The 23802-nt window shown below is 38.3% G+C and overlaps 1 protein-coding gene across 2 annotated transcripts in view; it reads left to right on the forward strand.

Moving 5' to 3' along the window:
- zdhhc5a (zDHHC palmitoyltransferase 5a) overlaps nt 1-23802 on the forward strand; it is a 29820-nt gene that overhangs the window by 4212 nt on the left and 1806 nt on the right. Inside the window, exons 2-11 of one of the 2 annotated variants that reach the window (XR_005625320.2) lie at nt 3687-5400; nt 8503-8624; nt 9872-10029; nt 10342-10514; nt 11885-11987; nt 12337-12428; nt 12507-12633; nt 15012-15129; nt 15492-15604; nt 18342-19356. Coding sequence is in view for 1 of the 2 variants with exons in the window: in XM_039689761.2 (XP_039545695.2) it covers nt 5246-5400; nt 8503-8624; nt 9872-10029; nt 10342-10514; nt 11885-11987; nt 12337-12428; nt 12507-12633; nt 15012-15129; nt 15492-15604; nt 18342-19270 (2090 nt within the window). In the remaining variant the exon portion in view is untranslated. The remainder of the gene's footprint in view (nt 1-3686; nt 5401-8502; nt 8625-9871; nt 10030-10341; nt 10515-11884; nt 11988-12336; nt 12429-12506; nt 12634-15011; nt 15130-15491; nt 15605-18341; nt 19357-23802) is intronic. The other variant, XM_039689761.2, reaches the window with a different exon arrangement.

The following is a 23802-nucleotide window of genomic DNA, read 5'->3' on the forward strand; positions in this document are numbered from 1 at the left end:
CATGCAGCCAGAGCCCATTCAGTCCAGCGTCTCCGATGTCTCAAATGCTTCTGGCCGCGTCTTGACACTTGCTGTTCTGGAGCCACAACAGCAAATTGTTAGGGCCATTGGAGAAATTAACAGTCGCTGGAAAAATGTAAATGACGCACTCACAGAAATAAGCAACTCATTAAAGGAATTGGTCAAAAAATGAACTATGTCTGAGTACCTTTATAATGTCGCAATTACACGTTGATAGGTCTGAATGGCTTGTTGATTGTGCTGCACATATACTGGTCCTGGGTCAGGGTCATCTGGCGGTGCCCCCATCTCACCAAGGGGTATGCCATGCCTGTGCGTGACATTGTGCAGCACTCCACAGGCCAGTATGATGCGGCAAACCTTGTCAAGGCGGTATAACAGAATCTCCCCGGTCCTGTCAAGGCAGTGCCACCGACATTTCGGCTGTCCAATCGCCCGCTCCACAACTGACCGAGTGTGAGAATGGTCATCATTGTATCTGCGCTCTCGTCTGTTTGTGGGTTGGTGAGGGGGGTTAACAGCCACGTCTTTAAGCCAAGTTCACACTACAGGATTTTAAGCCCGATTTATGCCCGATTTGCAAATCGTTGAGCTCGCCGACAGGTCAGGGTGTTATCGCGGGGGATTAGCAGACGATGTACGCTTGCCAATCTGTTAGTATGAAAGAGCCAAAAACGCAGTGAAAACGCTCGCAGACGCGTCGCAGAGCCCAGAAAAATATCTACCCTGCTAGATATTCAGAGCTGTCGCGCGGCTCAAACTCAGTGATGTCATGAGTAAAGCCAAACATAGCAACACATGGGTTGAGGACACCAGGTAAATCTTAGTTTTTTGCATTTTTTTTTGTCAGAGCAGATCGTCGCGCAAACAGTGTGCAGGACTAGTTTCTGTCTGACGTCCATATTCACGTGTTGTGTTCTCTTCTTCACTGGGTATTGGCGCATGTGCTGTTTCACGTAATTTCTGGTTCATTTTATTGCACGTTTTTTTGTGACAAAACGTGGTGTGTAGACAAGATAGAATCGTTGGGTGACAGTTGTTGTCAACTCGTTATTTATTTGATTATTTTCAGGATTTAGACCGTAACATAGTACTGAAACAGCTCTCATTGAGTCATAAATGATTTGCTCTTATCATCCGATCGTGGTTGTATCTCTATGCAACACGACATCATGACTTTTGCGTAAACATATACGCCACTTTCGAGTCAGGTGGCGTGTTATCTCTACGCATTTTGAGCTATCCGTGTGTATGCGTATATGTCTACGCCATTAACGTCCGCGTCATTCCGCGTGTCTGTACACGCAGTCAAATCTCCAGTCATAAATGCCATTAACCCCAGTGACGGTTAAGTTTAGGGATGGGGTTGAGGTAAGTCATATCTTTTTTTTTTATACCTAGGATGGTAAGGGAACAGTCATAAATGCCATTAACCCCAGTGACGGTTAGGTTTAGGGACGGGGTTGAGGTAAGTCATATATTTATATAACGTTAAGTCAACGGTGTTCATAAACACGCTGAAAGGCGATTATGCATCTTGATAGCACGCCAAAAATGGAAATACGAATTGGCGTGTCATACACACGCTACTTCATGAGATCAGTCTGCTCTATGTAGTGCGTTGTCAACTCGCGTAGTGGGTTACCTCCTGTTGTGGATCAATCACGTTGTGTTGTGTGGTGTGAACAGCTAAACAACTTGAACACTCCTGATTTCACTCGAGCAAGTCATGTAGTGTGAACCGCACAGTTCAGCCTGACGTTTAAAAAATCATGTAGTGTGAACAAGGCTTTAGTTGGATAACCACTGTCTCTTGATGGGCAGTTGAATAATTACACACACAAAAATTTAACGTTTAGATAGGACCATACATTTAAATGCATAACTTACCAAGTAGCCACCCATCGTGCACCCTGCCAGCTTGGAGTCTCATCCCAACCATGCTGTTTGTAAGGATATATGAATTATGGGGCCACCTTGCCACAATATTTGTTAGGCGCATTTGTGCATCACATATAATCTGCACATTATTTGAATGAAAATGTTTCCAATTCGCATGCAAATGTTTCTTCAGATGGTGCCTTTATAGCAATATGTGTGCAGTCGATCGCTCAGATTACATTAGGAAAACCCACTATTGCTGCAAATTGCTCTTTGGCTGGTCACCTGCATCGTATGGAGACGTTAAATACCTGGTATACAAGCGGATGATCCCGTGCCATACAGCTGCGTTTGCACAGCTCAAACATGACTGGCTAATTCCCAAGCGGTCTGCCAGTTCTCTTTCGAAAGAACCAGTTGACAGGAAACCAAGTGTAGTAAGAACCTGTAATGGAACGGGTAATGTGTGGCTCCTTACTGTCTCTCTTTCAATATTCGGTCCCAACTCAGCACAGAGCTCCAAGAGTAGAGCCCTTGGAAATCTGAAACGGCTGATAAGCCAGTCATCATTGTGGTCCCTAAAAAATCGTTCTCTCTGGATTCGTCCATTGAAAATGTCCTCTAATAAAGCCAACACTGCCATTGCTAGACGGGTTGTATCAATGGGCTCTATGCACGGCGGTATACTCGCTGATCGTAGAGTCCAATGCAATACAGAGAATTTATATTGAATTTTATACTCCATGGTTATACTAAAGAAACGTTAGGCACAAAAACAGATAAAACAGACACCCCTTGTTGTGTTAATGCTTCTTTTTTAAGATTATATTAAATAAACATAACTATATATAAAATTACATCTAAACGTATGCACGTTTTGTTTCAAAGATGGGAGGACAGTAAATTTTGAAGACTCTGCCATAATCCCGTTTTCCTCGGATTTCCTCCGCTTTAATCTCCACAACCGGAAATGGACGAGCATCCTTGCGTCAAATGCGGAACTTATGCGTGCATATAGCCCATTTGCACATGCTTTATATATGTTCTTACTTAATTGCATAATTAATAGAATATTTTAATAAGACTCATGTGACAATAATGTGTCAAATAATTTATCAATTACAAATTATAAGCAATATCTGACAGCTGGTGGTGCAATAGAACAATTCGTAGTGTAATATTTGCCGATTCACTTTATTCCACTTCACACTTTATTGCCTCTGAGCGGCCAACAGACAAAAATCACAACAAATGTACATATGCCACTGCCAGGCATGAAGTCTGCATGGAGGAACGCACATTCTTACGTTAATTTTACTGTTAGTACATCTGGCCGTGAACGTGAAAGTTGGTGTATGCTGTGTTTTTGTGCGTACGCAGTGGTGATAACGTTACATAAGGGCCCATCAGGGGCTTTTCTTCCGAGGAATAAATTGGATGAGAAAATAATCCATATAGCAAAATTAATTACGAATTTACGTTTTGTATATATATCACATGGTTTGTTTATTTTTGTGTGCAGCACGAGGACAACTAAAATGTAATTATTTATAATTGATAATCTTATTTAATTTCCACTTTATATTTGTGGCTTTTACATTAACCAAACCTTTTTCATGTACATTTCACCCACAACTTATAGAATAAATGAAATAAACTGACATGTTCTCATTTTATAAATAAACCTTAGGCACATTATTTGCCAAATTTGTCTTTTTAAAATTTGATGCTCAAGTCTTTTTTTCGCTCTCAAATCAATTTTTTCCCTCTTTTGTTCTTTTCAGGTGGAGTTTATTTTCATTCTCCAGCACACCCTCTGGATGTGTGAGTGTGCATATGGTCTTCTGAAAGAGGAGATAACTCCACAGAGTCAGAAAAGGAGGTGTCGACATGGCTCAAGGCACTCCCTTGAGGCCGCGCCCCCCTGAGATTCTTATGTAATGCCTCCTCATCTGCTAATAGATATCAGCTGGGCCTGATACACACACATAAACACGATTACGGAAGTCCCTGAACTGTCCCAAGAGAGAAGTTGAACTCTTGTCCATTGTTTTGAACCCCTCCTCCCACAATCCCCACATAAGCACCTGTACATCCTGGGATTCCTCCGCGCTCCAACATTTTCATTTCACAATTGCTCTACTGACCTGGATCAATTCCCTGGAGATTTGAGGTGTGTGAGTGAAGTGTTGCTCTTCTCACCTGTTTTTGTCTCTGCAAGCTCCATCAAGGAAGGTGTTTTTGCCGGACCATTCTTCAAAGAGCGAGAATTTGATCTAATCAGCCATGCAGGTGTGAGCCTGTTTACTTGAAGATACTGGCCTGTTCTTTATAACTATCCTGTGGATCAGCAATGCTTCGACTCAGAGACACACGGGGCTCCATTTCTTAAGATGCAGTGTAGTACACGTTGGTTGAAATGAAGGAGAGACATTTTTATATTTTCTGAAAGTGTGGACGGTGGGGGAAAACTGTTAAAGGTTGTGACTGCCGTCTGATTTCTTCATTGTCGTTGCTCCCTTCAAAACTGAACTACCCCAAAACTGAGACACATCCTCTTGTACCTTTCTTTGGCTCTCACCTTTTCATTTTTTATGTATATTTTGGTGATCTATTCAACTCTCATTCACAGCAGAAGAAAACATTTTGCCAACTTTTGAAATCCTTAAATTGACAACAGGGCTGGGTGTCAAAACATCAAACTCAAATAATATATATTTAAAATATTTATTAGCATCACAAAAAGAAAAGTTCATAAACATTACTCTCCTCTACCTCTTATTTCATACAGTACCACCAAATCTTTCTGAAATTTTTGTTACATTTTTAAGCATTACTGAAGATTTAAACCTTCGAAGTGGTTAGACATTTGAGGATTTTTAAAAAAAGAAGCAATTCCCATATTCCAGTCATTTTTCTTGGCATTTCCCTAAGCCTTTTAAGTTTGCTTTTTCAATAATTCTTTTACATGATCAAAATAGTAATATTTAGACTTGAGAAAATATAGAAATTTTGAGCAAATTTTGTTCTGTAATTGGCTTTATACATTTAATATTTTATAAGCGTCCAAACATCATAAACTTTAATTCAAGAATTTGCTGAAACCCAAAATTTCTTTTTGAAATATTTATTTTTTAACTTTTTCCAAATTCTCTCTTTTAAGGATTTCTCTTTTTTTATGGTACTGTTAAAACAATGCTCATCTTGTGGCCTTTTTTTATATTGCTAAAAGGACAACGACTTCTCCCTTAGTCTTTCTTTGCATTTTTGCTGTCTCAACAACACAAACACACTCCCAAACGGATAATTTTCCGGGGCGTGCTGCCATCCTGCCCCCTGGGTGATGCCGAGCGGCAGCATGAGTGGGGGCGTGTCTGGACCCACATCCCCACCCCAGCCCACCGTTCCATCCAGGCCTCTGCGGCCTAGTCGCTACGTGCCAGTCTCAGCGGCAACGGCCTTCTTGGTTGGATCAACCACACTCTTCTTCTGCTTCACGTGAGTACACACACATTCACTAACATTTATTGTTGCAATCATTTATGATGTATGAGTCAACAGGACCTGATGAATAACAGTGTGTTGCTGCACAATGGATTGAACAATGCCATGTGTTTTTCTAGAACCCGCTCATAATTCCCAATTTCTTTTTAACTTGACTGATCTTCACTGGAGCAGTTAACGATATTCTATCATTCCCTGGACTGCTGACCATGACCAAATGCTTGCATTTTGTGACCTTTTTCCCAGTCGGTGCAACTAAATTTTGCACAACTGATAGGAGCTGCTGTTTCTGTTGCATATGAGAAACCTCAATCGGCAAAGAAAACAAAAGCAGAACGAAACCGTTCTCTCTTCTGAGCTGTGCAGCATGGACCGTTTATCAGTTCGGAGCAATAATAGACAGCGCAGCTCGAGCTCACAAATAGGTTTGTAATAGGTTGGACTATCTTTGATCACCTGATAAGGTTACTACACAACGCTGGGAGATCCAGTGAGAGAGCATTTAAATTAGCTGCCGAATTAATAACATCACTGTGAGTCTTGTGAGAAGCATTCAAATTCAGAGCAGAAATGTCAAACCATATCAGATCAAGTAGCGCTAATGTGGAAACCAGGAAAAACTTTCTCATTATTTAATTTATAGCTTTTCCAGTCCTCAAATCACCAACTTTCACCATTGATTTAATGTAGTAATGCTAAGTGTAACCGTGGTATTGAGGTAGAAATAGTCAAATGTTTTTACATTATTCATTTCAGGCGTCATACAACCATTTGAGAGTGAAATAATGTTAATAAATGAAATACATTTTTGTAAATGTTTGGTATTGTTACTTTGCATATGCGTTACTCTAGGAGTATGTCTGTGACCCGAATCAAAACTTAAATGAGGTAACATTAGTTTGAACAAATGTTGGTGTTCTTTGAGCCGTAAAAGATGCTAACACAGCGGCGTCTGTCTAGCACATTAAAAAAAATGGAAAAGTAGTGTAGTGGAATTAATCTTTTCTAGTTCATAAGTTTTTTTGTGTAAACTAAGGTTGACACAATACCATAAACGCATCTTAAAGTACTACCAGCTGATTTATCATGAAACCAAGTAGTATCACAAAGCCATGCAGTATTGTATTAATTCAAATTCAAATCTACGGACTGAACCAAATTTGCATGCTCGAAGAAGCACAACAGTTCTGCTTTTTTGCAAAAAATAAATTTGTATAAAGATATTTTGATGTTGAAAAGTTATGTTTCTTTTGATAAAAGATATCCAAGAAACCAATAGCTACATGGTATTTAGTATTTCATGTTATCACTGCTAAACAACAGCAACATTACGCTATATGGTTAGTTTCTTTCTGTACATCTAAATCTACTCGGAACAGAAGTTCCATAAAATTACATGAGAAAATTGCAAATTCTTGTTGTCTGATGATGACGACAATGTTGCAAGTGTAGTAGCAGTATAGTGAATGTCACTGCTGTCACTTTTTAGCATTACTCCAGTTATTTTAATACTGAGACTATTACATTCTTAGATGTGGCTCATTTTTTTCTTTTTTTATTATTATTGTTGACGGCCTGCTTTTAAAGAATGCACGTCTAATAATATCCTCAGTTCAGAATATGTTAATGTTTAATACAGCGGGCTGTCTTGAATGTCAGAAGGATTTTTCACACTGCTTAGAATATCACATTTTACCTTGGCTGCTGTACTGTGTTTAAAGGCTTTTCTGCTTAATAATCTATCTATATTTAATCTAAATTTTTGCAGTCTTAAGTTAACACCCTAGGTCATGTCTTAGATGAGGCAACATCAAATATTTTTTCTACTCATGATTGATGCATTTGGAAAGCACATAGTTAGCAAATCTAATACAGCATTTCTGGTTTTAGGAGTCACATAACTTCCTACCAATGTGACTTACAATTTAGTGTACAAAGTTACAAGAAAATAGCAGAGCAGGCATGCATCAGACCTATGTAGTTTTTATTTACAGCAAAACCCTCACATAAGTCTTTCTGCAAGGAGTTAATAGATTGACCTAGGGAAGCTGTAATAGACATGAGTTTGATGTTTATGTAAATCTCACATGATAAGCTCCTTAATGTTGCGCAGAATTGCTTGTGCGCACAAACTGGTAAGGTTTATAAAGTATCATCATTTAAGTCAGTCAGAGCTGTTGAGAAATCACATTAACTTCCTGTTGACTTCTTGTGCTCTGGATTTTGTAAGTCGTGACCTGTGAACATAACAGAAACGGTCATCATGCCAAAATACAGTCCTTCCAGTTGGCACACAAGAGTAAATATGGGGGGCTTGAGTCAGATGCTGTGTCACGTCTGTTCATTCGTGTCATTTGCCCCTTCTGATCCCTCTTTTCTCACCAACCCCTCAGATTAAACAATGAAACGCAATGAAAATAGGCCAACATCTGTCATGAAGTACTACCTTCCTCAATTTTTTCTTTCATTTCTCCATTCTCCATTTTTTTTTGTCTTCCTACATTGCAGGTTTTCTGGTCGTAACCTTGTGAAATTGTGTTGTAATCTGCATTTGATTATATAGTTTGTATAGTAGTAAAACATGCTTCTAAAACAGTCCTTAAATTAACAGAAAATGTACAATATGAAGACTTCAAATGCAAAAACCTAAGTGTGTCTGACATTTTTTCTTTTTAAATTAGCATTTGTATCAGGTTCCTATATTTTAGTTTAGTAATTTCACTTTAATGTCAATAAAAATGTTATTAATAAAGAGCTAAACGAGCACAAAAAGCTGTTCTTTAGTGTAGTTAATGTCTAATTCTGTCATTTACAGCAGCGCATGAAACACTGTTTATAGGCTACTCGCGAAATCCTGTCACTGTAACGATTCTCTATAGCCTGAGAATGAGCAGAATTATGAGGTTGACAATAGGCCTGAACGATATATAGTATAAGCATCAATAATGCGATGTGCACAATGCGAGAGTCGCATTGCAGGACATGCAATGTCAAGTATAGGGATCATAGTTGATCCGTATGTGCCTTCATAGAAGCAAACATGATGTGTGTGATTTGTCTCATCCTGTGTCCCATTAATACCTTTCTTTCTTTCAGGTGCCCTTGGCTTTCCGAGCAGTTTTCTGTTGCTGTGCCGATATACAATGGCATTATGTTTCTGTTTGTTCTGGCCAACTTCTGTATGGCCACCTTTATGGATCCTGGCATCTTCCCCAGAGGTAGTGAAACAATATGATGTATCTATGTGCTTAAATATTACAGCTTTAGTAGAATGTGGGCTTAGTGGCTGCTTTATTGGAAAAACAAACCAGACTGTTTGAGTGCAGAAATACAGGAATTTAACTGAATTTGAGTATTTTTCCCCTTTCCCAGCTAAAAGTATAGTTTAACTTAAAATGAAATATAAACATTTGATGAAAAATGATGTTGCCTTGGAAACTAACTGAAATAAAATTATTTGAAGATGAAATAGTAAAATTACTTAAACTGAAATGAAAATAAATGAGTTCTAAATAGACACAAAACTAATAAAAATGACAATTTAAAACTAAAGGATAATTTTGAAATATTAATGAATACTGTTATAATATATAAAGATACTATAATAAAACTTATCATAAAGTTCATGTGAAAACATACCAAGTGCATTTTACTATCCTAATATTCTTAGGCCCTGTTTACACATAGTATTCAGATTGGATGATGCTAAATATAGAAGTAAACAGGGTGTAGCCCTCAAACTGTATTCACTTTATAGCCCTTACTCCTGTAATTGTGGACAAATGTGGGCACAGAGGACTCGGGTGTGATCCTAATTTTTATTTATTATAAATGTAATCACTGTCTTCGATAAAGTTTTGTCTATCCATTTATGGTGTTTTTTTTTTTTTTTTAAATTTTGGGGGTATTTTTGAATTTATTTACTTCAAAAAGTACATAACAAGTTTTTTTTTTTAACTACATTAAAATATCATTCCAATAAGTTCTTAGAGCTAAAACCTAAAGATGAAGTGACTTTGCCATCACCTGGTGTCTTATTTTGGCTTATTTTAGAATGCTCTAAATTACAGTTTTTCCCATTCATTTCTACTGTATGGTTGCCCATTTTTGACCCAAATACAAGATTAAGGAGTTTTTTTTTCACCCACTTAACATTGTGGAATTGAGTCAAAAACAATTGTGTGTGTTCAGGAGGCAAACTTAGGAAAAGTAGCCAAGTCTTGTACCACTCAGATCAAGGGAAGTATTTTTTTTTTTTAAATATATCAAAACTATTTTGCCCACATTTGTCCAGAATACAGTTTTAGGGTTAAAACGTTTTGAGCTTGTCCATTTTCGATCACTTCCAGTAGTCGAAAACACATTTGAACGGATTGCTTTCATAGTGTATATATGCTCATATCTTTAATTTTATCCATTGTGGAAGGAATGTAAAACACTGTGTGTGTCTGTCTGTGTGTTGTAGCTGAGGAGGATGAAGATAAAGAGGATGATTTCCGGGCTCCTCTCTATAAGACTGTGGAGATTCGAGGCATTCAAGTACGGATGAAGTGGTGCTCCACATGCCGTTTCTACAGACCCCCACGTTGCTCACACTGCTCCGTGTGTGACAACTGTGTAGAGGTACACACACCTTATTCTAGTGACTGTGTTAAGCTGTGACCTCAATGTGAGCCTTAAATAAACAAAACATTACAATAAATAGCAATTCCATTTACATAAAAATGTGACATCTTTGCATTTATTTTTACGGTCTTGTATTTTTTTTTTCTCTATAGGGCAATCTTTGTCATTAATCAGTCTGTCCACTCTTGCTCTGACTAATGCTTTGCTGAATAAACCTATCGATTTGTGTTAATTAAGTAGAGAAGTGTGTGTGCTTTGGACACCCTTAAGCTTCTCTCTCTCTCACTCTATCTATCTCTCCCCCTACAGGATTTTGATCATCACTGTCCATGGGTTAACAACTGTATCGGCCGGAGAAACTACCGTTACTTTTTCCTGTTCCTCATCTCTTTGACGGCTCACATAATGGGCGTGTTTGGCTTCGGCCTGCTCTTCATTCTCTACCACACCCAGCAGCTGGATAGAGTGCATTCGGCTGTCACGTATCCTTTTAAAACCACGTAAACATTTTTTTTATTATTTTAGGGCTGCAACAACTAATTGATAAAATCGATTATATTCGATTATGAAAAAAATGTCATTATTGATTAGTTGGTCTGATTTCGTCACAGATATTGTTTACTGGTGATTGGTTGAAACGGGCCAATCTCTGCCACTTCACTCGCGCGCTACACGGACGGTTTGAAGCACATTATCGTCTGTCTCGCAAGCTCGCTCTTGATTCTGTGAGTTTTAACCAATTTGTGGGCATCAGGGAGCCGCTATCAAAATGCGGCAGACTTCCGGAACTTCCAGGAGACTTGGGATGTCTGTATTTTGTTTCGAGCATCAGGTTGGGCAATCAGTTCACTCTCGCAACTTAAGTGATGGATTAAAATAGCGCCACCGCAGAAATAGGTTAAATTAAAACAATGTTTATAATGTGAAGCACTAAATATAAAGGCCGTTAATAACAGCAGCAGTAAAATATTGTTTTTTAGTCACTGTACTCGGTGGTTTTCAGTGAATGCTTTTGCACTAATGCATAATTTTTCCTGTCCTTTTAATCAAGCGTGTTAGATTGATGCATAAATTACCTCTATTTCGTTCTCTTTTTATTGCATTTGTCTTAAGTTTGAATTGTTTTTCAAACGCGATTTACTGCGGCTCTACGTTCAAGTGCTTGTTTTCAGTTTTTCTGTATTTATTTGATCAATTTATCCTAATAATTAAATTAATTTTAAATAAAAATTAAATGAATTATAAATTTGAGATGTTTTTAGTTTATATCTTCACATCTGAATGTGTAAATTTGTTAATGTATACATTTGTTTTAACAAAAATTATGTTAAAACATAATATGTTGGATATATATATATATATATATATATATATATATATATTACATTAATCGTGGTTGTCAACTTGTCATCAGCAATTCTCATTAAAAACAATGCAAATATTGATATTAGTAAAACTCAATTTGTGGCTTTTGCACTTTTTAAAGTACGTCTTTTACACATAAAGACCCTTGTGGCGAGCAGGACGAGGCCGATGGATGTGAGAGAGCGCCGCGAGGCCGGTGGCTTGACTCTGCCTCGTCCTGCTCGACACAACCCTGATTTAGGGTTTTATTTAGTTATAATAAACCTAAAAGCAAACAGAATTTTTTTCATCCGATTAATCAGAAAAATAATTGTTCGATTAATCGAAATAAGAAAAGAAAAATCATCCGATTAATCGATTATCGAAATTTGGCAAACATTTGAGGAAGAATTCAGCACAGTAATCTCACTCTGTGCAGTGTCTTTAGATTGAAAGCTTTACTTGATACAATTTGTATTGTGCTTTTACTTCCTTGACTTTTTATCAGTATGGCTGTCATGTGTGTCGCCGGACTTTTCTTCATTCCAGTAGCAGGCCTCACTGGTTTCCATGTCGTTCTGGTGGCAAGAGGCAGAACCACCAATGAGCAGGTTGTGACATGTGCAATCATAATCTTATGCTGCCTTGTTTGTTTTTGTTTTCCTGTCAATAATCATGTTGGTGGTGGTGAACTGGGATTAAAATCCATATTAAGCAGTTTTATAATCCTACAAAATATGACCTTCTCCCAGCCCTCCTTTAGATTGTAATCTCATCATAATCCTCTTCCCAAATCATTTTGCTGCTTTCTTTCTGCCCACCTCTCCTCCTCTTTGTGTGGACCACACTTTTGTATCTTATTGTCTCACTATTTTTCTCTAGTGCCAAATTTCAACTGTCAAATAACTGATAAAGTAACCTTTTAAGGTTATTGTTTAATGGTCAACTCCTTGTTTGTAGGTGACGGGGAAGTTCAGGGGAGGTGTGAACCCCTTCACAAATGGCTGCTTCAGGAACGTCTCGCATGTTCTGTGCAGCTCACAGGCACCCAGGTATGTCTTCAACTACATTCTTAACTTTGAGCTGTGTTGTATTTTCTGATTGAGGTTCTAACTCAGTGTTGTATTCAGATATCTGGGTAGAAAGAAGAAGGCTCAGACGGTGTCTGTTCAGCCTCCTTTTCTCCGACCGCAACTTACAGAGGCTCAACTGGCAGCCAAGGTGCTCGACAACGGAATCCATGGAGACCTACACCGGGTAAAGGAAATAATCCCAGTTTACTTCTTATCTTCAATGTTCTGTCTGCTTCTCTCCAACCTTAAAGGGGTCATCGGATGCAAAATTCACTTTTATATGGTTTTTGCATATAAATGAGTCTTTGTAGTGTGTCTTTAACATTTTAAAGCTGTGATGTACATGACATCACACAAAGATATTGAAGAAAATGTAAAAAACATTTCGGATCAATAAAACTAGGAAATAACATAAATAACTGCAGACAGGATTAGCATTTCACATGCAAATCAATTGAATCGGCTTAATTGCCTCTGCGAGTACAGCGCCACATTGATGCCCTGAAAAAATTTACAGAAACAACTAATTTACAGAATTCATTTTATCCAGAACATAGCCTACCTTTGTAATAAATAAAAGTGCAAAATTAAATAAGTCAGACTCAAGTCACAAGATACAGAACAAATGTGTGCAAAAGTGCAGGGGAACATATATTCAAAACACAAGCCACAAATAGTTAAATTAGATAACCCTGATTGATCAATAAATAAAATTAAAATGACGAAAGTATAGCCAGAATTGTCAACTTTGTCTTTTTAACTGCAGAAACAACAATGAACTGGAGCGGCAGTCTTTTTTAGCTAAACATGTTTACAGCATCCAAATTAGAACCAGCTGAAATGTTCTGTCACTTGTACCCATACCTGATCGAGAAACAAAATCCAGTCTTTCACTCTGCCTGTGTCCATTTGAGTCTTTTCAAATTGGATAAAATACATTCTAAAATGCTTAACGTGAAAAGCGTTTTAACGGCTTAATGTCCTAAGACAGTTATGTTTAAAGATCAAATTCTGTACACACCTTATTAATAAAGCATACTATACAGCCTACAGAAAAGCAGATGAGCCCAGAATATGACCGCAACACGTTTAATTACACGTTAAACGTTTTCCTCCCACAGAACCACAGATTTGTTCTTTCTATCAAATTGGTCAAACAGAATCACATATTGTTCTAAATGACTCAGGAATATTTGGCCATGAGCATTACCACTGCCTTTTTAGATGCAGATGTTCCTGTCGCTGCTCAAATCCCTAGGTCAGAGAGTGCACTAGACTATTTTGCAAGCAACTGGCTCCAATTCCCGCTCTCTGGCAGATGAAGCTAAAAAATATCTGTTTGTGCCATTTACCTTGTGATTGAGGACAGCTGACACAGACAGGCTTGCAATAATATGGCAGATATGTAGACCGGCTTTTAAACCGTCAAAAATAATTTCTTGTTCATTTAATGAAAGGTTGTGTTCTGAAATGTCTTTTGATTTATGTTCTTGAAGAACTACAGGAACTTTCTATCTGTTTGGAGCACTTTATTACAGGGTTCTGACATTTTTTAACATTGTAACATGCAGTTATGAGAAAAATGTGTTCGATTTTTGGCAGTAGATGGGTTTCTGCATTAATGATTTCTAAAATGAGAGGCTCAACTTGTAGCTTGCTGAGTTGTAAGCTCTGATAGCAAGTGGGAGAACGAAGGTACAGTGGGGCAGAGAGAGCTGCTTGATAAATTTGATCCACTGTGCAGAAACGAAAGTAACCAAGTAAAAGAGATGTGCAATCACTTTTCAGAAGTCCTGGTTTTATATCTCTGATAAGGTTGCTGAATCTTTTGGAGATGTCTCTGCTGCAACTAGTAACTCATAGAGAGTTGGCACGACAAATGGTCCAGAGACTAAAGTGTGTTCATGTTTCTACACCCAGCAACATATTTAACTATACCAAGTAGGATTGCATGGTACACCAATACAAAGCAAGTACCTTAGTACCAAAATATTTACAATATATAATTTAGCAAATTTCGTCACCTGACCAGTACAGTGTTCAGTTTGGCAGTTCAGGCAATGCAACTTTGAAGCATAAATGTTTGGGATTCACTGAATATGTTACCAAAAAAAGTATGAATAATTGCATTACGCGACCATCACTACTGCTAATATATTATATATATATATATATATATATATATATATAATCTGGTCAAGTTGGTGATATTGTCCCAAAAATTCTGTATCAATCTTACCCCAGTGCCAAATCAATGGCCTCAAACTAAAAAGTGACGTCGTTCATAAAAGACTTTGTATTCTAATACTCCCCCAAATCTTGAACCTTTTTCTTCAGCATGATGAAAAGCATTGAAGACTACATTGGCTACATTTCCATTTTTCTTATATTAGATTTAGATATAACCATTAGAAGCACAACTCCTTCCTTAATTCCAATGTTTGGATGCTGTATCTGAGTCCTTGTTTCTACATTTAGTGTGTTGTCTGCTGTTGTGTCTGTTTCTTTTATTTAATTAACCACTGCCACTGGTGCTTTATCCCTTCTCTTGCAATATTTCAGTCTAAGAGCAGTTTGGAGATGATGGAAAGTCAATCTGCTGACGCCGAGCCTCCGCCTCCACCTAAACCAGAGCTCAGATACCCTGGCCTGTCACGAGGACCTGGCGGACACCCTGAGGGTTAGAGCCAACCAGCATGATTCTGATTCATTATCATTAACATTTATCTTTTCTGCCTTATTTATTAAACTCTTTTAGCTAATTCTTTTAACTTCTGATTACAATTTTCAAAATGACTATTTGACTAGCAGTCAATAGTGTTCATTCAAGGTTTCAAAATGTAACAGCAATGATGTCATAATTGTATTTTCATGCTGAATTGTGATTATATTTAGCCATTTAGGAATAAAGAATTAATTTTTGGAATGGTTTATAAGAATGCAATTGCCTGCTGGTTTAATCTGCTTAATGTGTCCTAAAATGTGTTTAAAACTCTGAATCTGATTTCTCATGGACTTTTTTTTTTACTTTTTTGTTTGCAGAGAGTAGTCTGTTGAATAAAGCTCCGCCCACCCCCACCATGTTCAAGTACAGACCCACCTACAGCAGTCCGGGAAAGAACCACACAGCTCTTACACATGCATATGCCAACCAGGTAACTTTTCCGTGTGGATGTATGTATTGTTTATCCAAATTTAATCATTCACAGTCTGTGGTGGTGGTGGTGATTCACTGCATTTAATTTGTTGATGCGACGTCATTCACATTCTTTTGCATGACCGTTATTATTTTCATTTTACCGCATATTTTAAACCTTTCTTTTTCCTCTAACATTTTATTCAATCCATTATATTGTTTTTTCCCCTTCAATTTGGTTGACTCAGTGGCTTTCAGTTGAACAGTATCAGTAAGTTTACACTGTACTTCATTGTTTGTGTGTGTCCGTGTGTGTGTGTGTTATTGTTAATGTTCTTCTCCTTTCTCTAATATTTGTCTTTTTGTACACATCAATTAATTTTATAAATGCAGCTTGTTAATCTTGCTAATTTTCTATTTAATTGTAATTGTATTTTGATTCTCCAACTATTTAGTTTATCATCATAGTATGGATTTCATGTCTCTAGGGTTATATTATATAAAGATACTACTTTCTCAAAAGCCCACAGCATATACATAACATTTGGCACAGTCAAATATTGCCTTTCTAAAACAAAATAATAAATGTAATCTGTCCCATTTGTGTGATTAAACTCAAGTAGTGTTAATAAACCCAACACAAGCAACCCATCTGTCCTCACAGAGTGGCTGTGCAAAACGTTTTGCTAGTTTTAGCTCTGAGGGTGTGTCAATTTTGGCACTGTGGTGCTGGATTAAGATAGATTAGATAAGAAACACACTACGTAATGTGAATTTAATTGATTCTGAAAGACCAGAGGCCTCATGAATAAACATTTACTGTGAGCTTTCATTCCATTCTAAAAGTTTGTGTGCACATAGTTTAGATTTATAAAATAGTATTTCTTAGTCATTCTTACTTCAGTCGAAAAGAAATTAAGGTTTTTGATGAAAACATTCCAGGGTTTTCCTCCAAATAATGGACTTCAGTGGTAACCAAATGGTTCAAGGTCCAAAAGACAGTTTCATTGCAAACTGCAAACCGTTCAAAGGGCTTTAAACAATTTCAGACGACGAATAAGGGTCTTATCAAGCGAAACGATTGCTCATTTAAAAAAAAACAACATAAGTTTTATAAGCTCTAATGGTCGCCTTGCTCTGTTCTGTGATGCGCGTTCGTGACTCTCCTGTTCGAACTCGTTCATCAAAATGAAGGAATCTATTTTCGTGTCATTTGGTTCAGTCAATGAACGAAATGAACGAGTTGAAAATTTTGTTCATTTTGATCAACGAGTTCGAACAGGAGAGTCACGAACGCGCATCACAGAACAGAGCAAGACGACCATTTGAGCTTATAAAACGTAAACTTTTTTTTTTTATTATTAAATGATCGATCGTTTCGCTTGATAAGACCCTTATTCATTGTCTGAAATTGTTTAAAGCCCTTTGAATTTCTTTTTGACTGAAGAAAGAAAGACATGGATATCTTGGATGACATGGGGGTGAGTGAATTATCAGCAAAAGTTTTTTAAAGTTTAACTACTCGTTTAAATGGTTCCATTTTGGTTGAGCATTTAGTAGTAAAACAAACTTGAAATTAATGTGCAGAACTATATTATGTTCTGTGAAATATAGAGTTGGGTATCGGTTGGGTTTTATCTGATACCAGTACCTACTCGGTATTTTTTAAATGGTTCCGATGCCTAAACGGTTCTTGAAACGGTACTTTCAAACGAAACCGCACACACTTTGTCAAAAAAAATAATAATACCCCTTTATTTTCAGGGCCAAACTGGACACAATATTAACTTAGAATATAAATACAAGTAACATATGGTAATAATAAATAAACCAACATAAAATAAAAGTTCATATTTACAAAATATCAAATAAAACAATATTATATTAAACAATGTAATTATCCTGGAGATTAATAGAGATTACTACCAGGGTAATATAATATTGACATGGCTAAAGGTTTCCATGTTTTGTCTGCTTTAACTAGTCATGTAGGCTGAGTAAACATATGAAAGAGAACGTCTCTGTGTAACCCACGTTCTCTGAATAGGGAACGAGAGGCTGCGTTCGCTGCCAAATATCTCGCGCTGCCGACAAGCTTCCGTATAGTGCGCGTACGTCGGTGAGGGAGACAGCGAGAGACTGCGTGTTTGCGCCTCATGCCACAGACTCAGGCATTCAAATCAGGCACCGAAATGTTCATTCTAATTCGGTCTGGTTACTACCGTTTACGTCAGAACCGGTTCCCTATTGGCACCGAGTTTCGGTACCCAATCCTAGTGAAATAATATACCTGCGAGTTAAATGGATAAAAAAATATCCAGTCACTCAGGTCTAAAATAAAAAACAACAACAGGGTAAATGTCAAATTTGCTTGCATCTTTTATACATGAGGCCTTAGGGCTTATTCACCTCCCAGTAGATGTTGTGGTCTTTTGACTTTTTATGGTTGCTCATGTGGTGTGCCTTGTTGAGACAAAAGGCAAAAATGACGTGTACAGTGCTCTGCCCTTAGTGCTTCCAAGTTCGTTGCCAATCCTTCAGTGTTCCCTGCTTTCCAAGCTTAGCCTCGCTTTTCTGTAATGCTGGCTCTTTATTATAGCTATAGAATACACTTTACCAAATCATCTGTCCCCAGTGGCCCACATGATCCTATAATGGAGTTTGTCCTATATCTCCCATTTGAATTTGGCTTTCAGATTTCTCTTGTAACTTTATAAACTCTTCTGCTTCCTGTCTCTCTCTCGCTCTCTCTGTAGATGAGTCGTGGGGACAGTCTTAAAGAGTCCTCTTCCTCTCTCCTCCAGTCCAGTCAGCAGTCAGGCTATCGCTCTGAGCCCAGTCTGGATGGGTGTGAGGTGGGCGGAGCGGAGCGAAGCGGGGCCGAGCGAACAGGTGGGGGCCCTGGAGGACCTCCATCCTCAGGGATCCCAGGATACTCTCTAGGAGGGCGCTCGTACCCCTCCTTCTCTGATCCTACGGTGCTCGCCGGAGGGGCCTCTCGGTCCTCCAGTGTTCGCTCTTCCCACAATGCCCCACCATCTGAGGCTACCACCTCCACCAGCTACAAAAGCTTAGCCAATCAGACGCCACCACCGGCTCATCGGAACGGCAGTCTTTCGTACGATAGTCTGCTCACACCTTCCGAAAGCCCAGAATTTGAATCCGCGGCACCAGAGATGACGCCAGGGCGACCGCGCGCGCCAGTAGTTGGATACAGTTCGCCCTTCCTGTCAGCACAGATCTCCCAGCAACGGGAGGCTGAACTCCACCAGCCGTCTGCCTCCAGCACCGTCCTCCTCGCCTCTCCACAGCATGCCGTCTATCTACATGGCTCCACTTCTTCCCCTCCCGCTCCGCCTGAACGCGAGCGAGAACGCCTGCTGCACGACTCGCAACCGCACCACCACCACCACCACCACCACCATCACCACCATCACCACCGGCCTCCTCGCTTTTCTCGACCTCCACTGCTCTCTGACTCGGGCCCGTCTCAGCCCTCGTATCCATACCGCACACGCTCCACTGACACGCCCCTGCCAACCACCACCCACCCTCCACTCTCGCCACACCCCCCGCCACTGGGGAAGTCCCTGTCTTACTCTAGCGCTGCCGCTGCAGAGATGCAGTACCGCCTGGTCCGCAAAGCCTCGGCCTCGGTCGGGGGAGGGGGCATACAGGCGCCAAAGTGAGTAACTCCCCCACAACCTTACGACGCTCTGCGCAGCACTGCCTCCTTCCTCCTACTCTTCCTCCTCCTCCTCCCAGACTCCTGTGAGTGTATCTCTTTCACTTCTTTCTTCCTACATCTTTTTCCCACTAGTCTAAACTCCTTCAGTAATTTTATACTTTCTGCTACTTGGTTTCTTTGTGTTGAATGTTTGTTGATCAAAATTTAAGCATACAATTCTTTCCATTCTAAATTCCATTCAGGACATTATAGCCTCGGCCAGACTTTCAGTCCAAATCTTTTTTGTTCATATCCGATTGGAATCCGATTGTATTTAGCAAAATGTCACATAAAATGTGATTTATTTTTAATTTACAGATCAGTTTCGAGCAGTGTTGGGTGTAACTAATTACTAAGTAATTAGTTACTGTAATTTAATTTCTTTTCCCTTGAAAATGTAATGTAATTAATGTAAAGGGATTACTCTTAATTTTTCTATAATTTAATTACAGTTACTTGTGATGTAATTGAGGTAAAGATCAATCCGATCTCACAGCGATTCGTATGCATTTTATGAGGTGTCGAAATTCGTACAAATATAAATTAGCCATCTTGTAAAATATGTATGAAAAAAGTGTGAAATGTCATGAGATCAGACGTAAAACAATAGTGAGTTTAACATCAAAAATGTATTGTCTGATGTTAAAAAGTATGTTTTTATAATGTAACCTTCTCCATCTTGGTCAGTGTTAGGGTAATTCATGTTATTTTATAGTATTTATTTGAAAGAATTAAACAAATTCATGTCTATCCTTGTATTATTCAGCTGGTTGAGATGGATATGGGGTTTTAAAGTAATTAGTGATTAAATACTTTTTAGAGAGAGTAATTAGTACAGTAATCTAATTACACTGTTGAAGAGGTAATTAGTAACTAGTAATTAATTACTTTTTTAGAGTAACTTACCCAACACTGGTTTCGTGCTACATATATTTCAAGCTATATATATATTGTCTGAAATCCTATTCAAATTACATTTCTGGAAATCCATTTTAGTTTGACCGGTCTGATTTTGCAGGGTTTGCGACTTTCTCATGCCACATAAACCATAAATGTGTTAGACGTTGTTATAGGAAACCTGTTGAAAGTTCCTGCTGAATCAAGGTAGCCCAGTGCGGCGGCTATACGTTGTCCCGTTGTAAATAAGACAACATCTGTATTGCAAACACCTCCATGTTGCTGCTGTTGTGGTTTTTACCTTATACCTAATAAACGCAAAGTCATTGCCATAGAAACTAATGCAGATATTCCGGAAAACGAAAGAGCACCACGGCCACGGGACGCACAAATCAGATCCGAACAGTCGCGAATCGCGATACACTAGATCTACGTTTACATAGACACCTTTTGGTTCAATCGGAATTCATTCATTACGATTGATGAATCTGAACGTAGTGTTTACATGAACGCTAAATAAAGTGATTGATATGCGCGTTTATATGTCACTAGCTTCAAATCGGAATTGATTTTTTGACATGCGCTCACTACAGTTTCTCTCTGTTTGCACATACTATTCTATTCTCCTGCATTGCTGTTTTTCTTTGTTTTAAAGGACTGATTTAATATTTATCTGTTTCGGGTCCTGATTAAGAGACAACGTACAAATGAACCGTTGTGCCGTGGGATTATATTTATCAAGCAGTAAAAACGCCTCTTCCCAAGCCGAAAACAAGCATCTGTGAATGAGAGTGTGAAGTGAGGGCTGATGGGACAACACTGTCCTGCAGCACTTCACAGACAATAAGTGGTAGGAGAATTTGTAGAATGACACGACAATCATTTATGACACTTCATTCAAAATGACAACAGCTCGCTCCATACGTCATTACACAATTTCTACGTCATTGCACATGCGCAGTAATTTCTAATTTCGGTTTTCTGATGAAGTGTTTACATGTCCTTTAGATCAGACTATAAAAGGTCTACACCAAAATTGGATCAGTAAAGGTGTTTATATGAAGGCTTTTCAGTCCGACTGGGCCGATTATTTGGTTAAGCATGTGAGCGTAGCCAGCGTGGACCGTCAATATTTTAGATCAGATTCCAATCGGATACACACATAAGTGGATTTGGACTGACAGAATGTGACTAACGTCATGAATGAGTGACGGTTCAGACTAATGTATGCATGTTTAAAATACAGTAATGCCTCTGTTGTCTCATATACCTTAAGTTCAGTGCCTTGGCAAGATGTGAGCCAAGAAACAAATAAAGCACGTCTGTATGGAAAGAGCGGATAGAAAACTAGAAGTGTCCTGACATTATGCTGCTGCTTCTGAAGATAAAACTGGATATTGTCTACACTAGAATAATCAAACCCAATTTCTTCACTGGCAAAATGACCAGAGCCAGACAGAGTGCTTCATCACTCTGCTCATTATAGAGGTCTGGAAAAAGCATGCTTTGCTTAGTTAATAGTCAGCATTTTAAAGGCAACATAATTGACTTGGTCTCCACTAAGAAGCAGAGAAGGAATCTAATTAATTAACCAAAGTTAGCATGTATCTATTGTTATTTGGAAACAAACCAAGGCACAGACAGTGAGCCCTCATCATTTACAGACATTTCAGTGGCATCCTGATAGGCAGAGCTGATGGTTATAATAAACCTGCAGTGCTTCGGTGCTTGAGATAATGATTTCCTTTCCAAATTGTGCGGCAGAGAAATTGAAATTCACTGGCAGGCGTGGCTGGATTTGCCACTTCAGCTAAACTATTTTTACCGCTGTTTTCTGAACTGAGACCTATTCTGGGAGGCTTTTAACTATAATTTGTTTGTCATAGCCACGGGAATTTGAAATATCCTGTGATGCATTTCTTTGTTGATTTACCATTGCAGTTCTTTATTGTGTGTTGTGATTTACTGTTGATTGTAATTTTGTATTGTAGCGCTTTAATCTTTTTTTTCTTTTTCGTTTTTTTGTGTGGCAGTGAAACTTGCAAATGACACTCTTATGATGACTTATGATCACTCTTAAACAACACATTTAACATCAAGATTCTTTATTTGAACATTTATTATGATTATTAATGTTTTTTTGTGGAACTGTGATCCATTTTGGGATTCTTTGATGAATTAAGTTTATTTTTAAATCGTCAAATTCGTCATTTTTTTTCCCGCAATTTAAAGGCCTGTTCACATATCGTGTCTTTTGCGCGCTCAAGTTCGTTATTTCAAATGTAGGCTCGCGGTATGCGCGCTCATAATGGAAGCGACACGGTCGCGTCCGTGCCACATCGAGATAAAAACATCTCAACTTTTCAGAATGCCGCAAGCACACCATAAGCGCACAGTAGGTCACGTGACAAGAACCAACTGGAGCGCAACCGCCCTAGCGCTTTGGAAAAACGAGAATGGTTTTCTGAATGGTATTACGGTTTTCTCCTGATTAAACATTTAATATAACTGAATAAATGTTTTTTAAAGTTGTTTTATTGATATGATGAACAGCCGTTTATCTATTCACAAAACTTAGTTTACTCAGTGTATCGTTTTATTTAGGTGTAACCCTACATGTGGCAACTGTGTTAAAACCATACTGTACACTGATAACAGCAGCTGAAGTTTGCTGCAATTACAAAGCCTATATTTTTTTATTTTTTTTTACTTTATACACGTTTGTCTTAGACAAAATAGCATCCAAATAACTGGCTACTATATACACAAACGGCGCTGGCACTGGTTTATGTTCTTGATCAAATCGAAAAATTATTTCATTAAGTATATATACATGAAAAATAAATTTACAACATTAGTACATATTCAAATAGAACTCGACCGATATAGGATTTTGAAGTCCGATACCGATACAAATATTTATTGGTTTTAAAATCCGATATTCCGATATATCGCCCGATATTTTTTTAATTATTATTTCAGAAATGCGCAACAAATTGTAAAACATACATTTTCAATATAACAGGCCAAGGAGAGATGATGCGTCTCATTGCTATAGCTGTCACGCGCTATTAAAGAAATACTTCAGTCACATTGTCAAAATTTAAAAGGACTACTCCGTAACAACATAACGAAACTATTACTAGCTAATTCCGCTTCACTCTCGGCTTATTTAACAGCAGCAAAACTGGACATGATAGTCACAAATTTTGTTTGAGTTAAGAGAACTGATGCAGATGTTCTTTTAATTGGTATTTAAGCAATTTATGTCTTGTGACCAACTCAACGAGTGTTGCCAACAGGGACTGTGTAGAGTGCCCTCTGGTGGACAAAGTATACAACTCCAACACTCATGACATGGTTCAAGTGTGTTTCCTCCGTTTTTTATTTTATTTTTGAAATATTCATTTATCGGCCATTATAATTGCCAATACCGATAGTTTGGAAAATGCCTGCCGATATATCGGTCTGGCTCTATATACAAATTCAGGTCCAAAATGTTTGTACGGATTTGTCATAGACACAAAATAGCATAGCTAACTAAGTGGCTATAAAGCCAGCACTGGCATTTGATCAAACTTGCTGAATAAAAC

This window comes from Pimephales promelas, chromosome 6, assembly GCF_988280905.1.
Source record: "Pimephales promelas chromosome 6, fPimPro1.hap1.1, whole genome shotgun sequence".
NCBI lineage: Eukaryota > Metazoa > Chordata > Actinopteri > Cypriniformes > Leuciscidae > Pimephales > Pimephales promelas.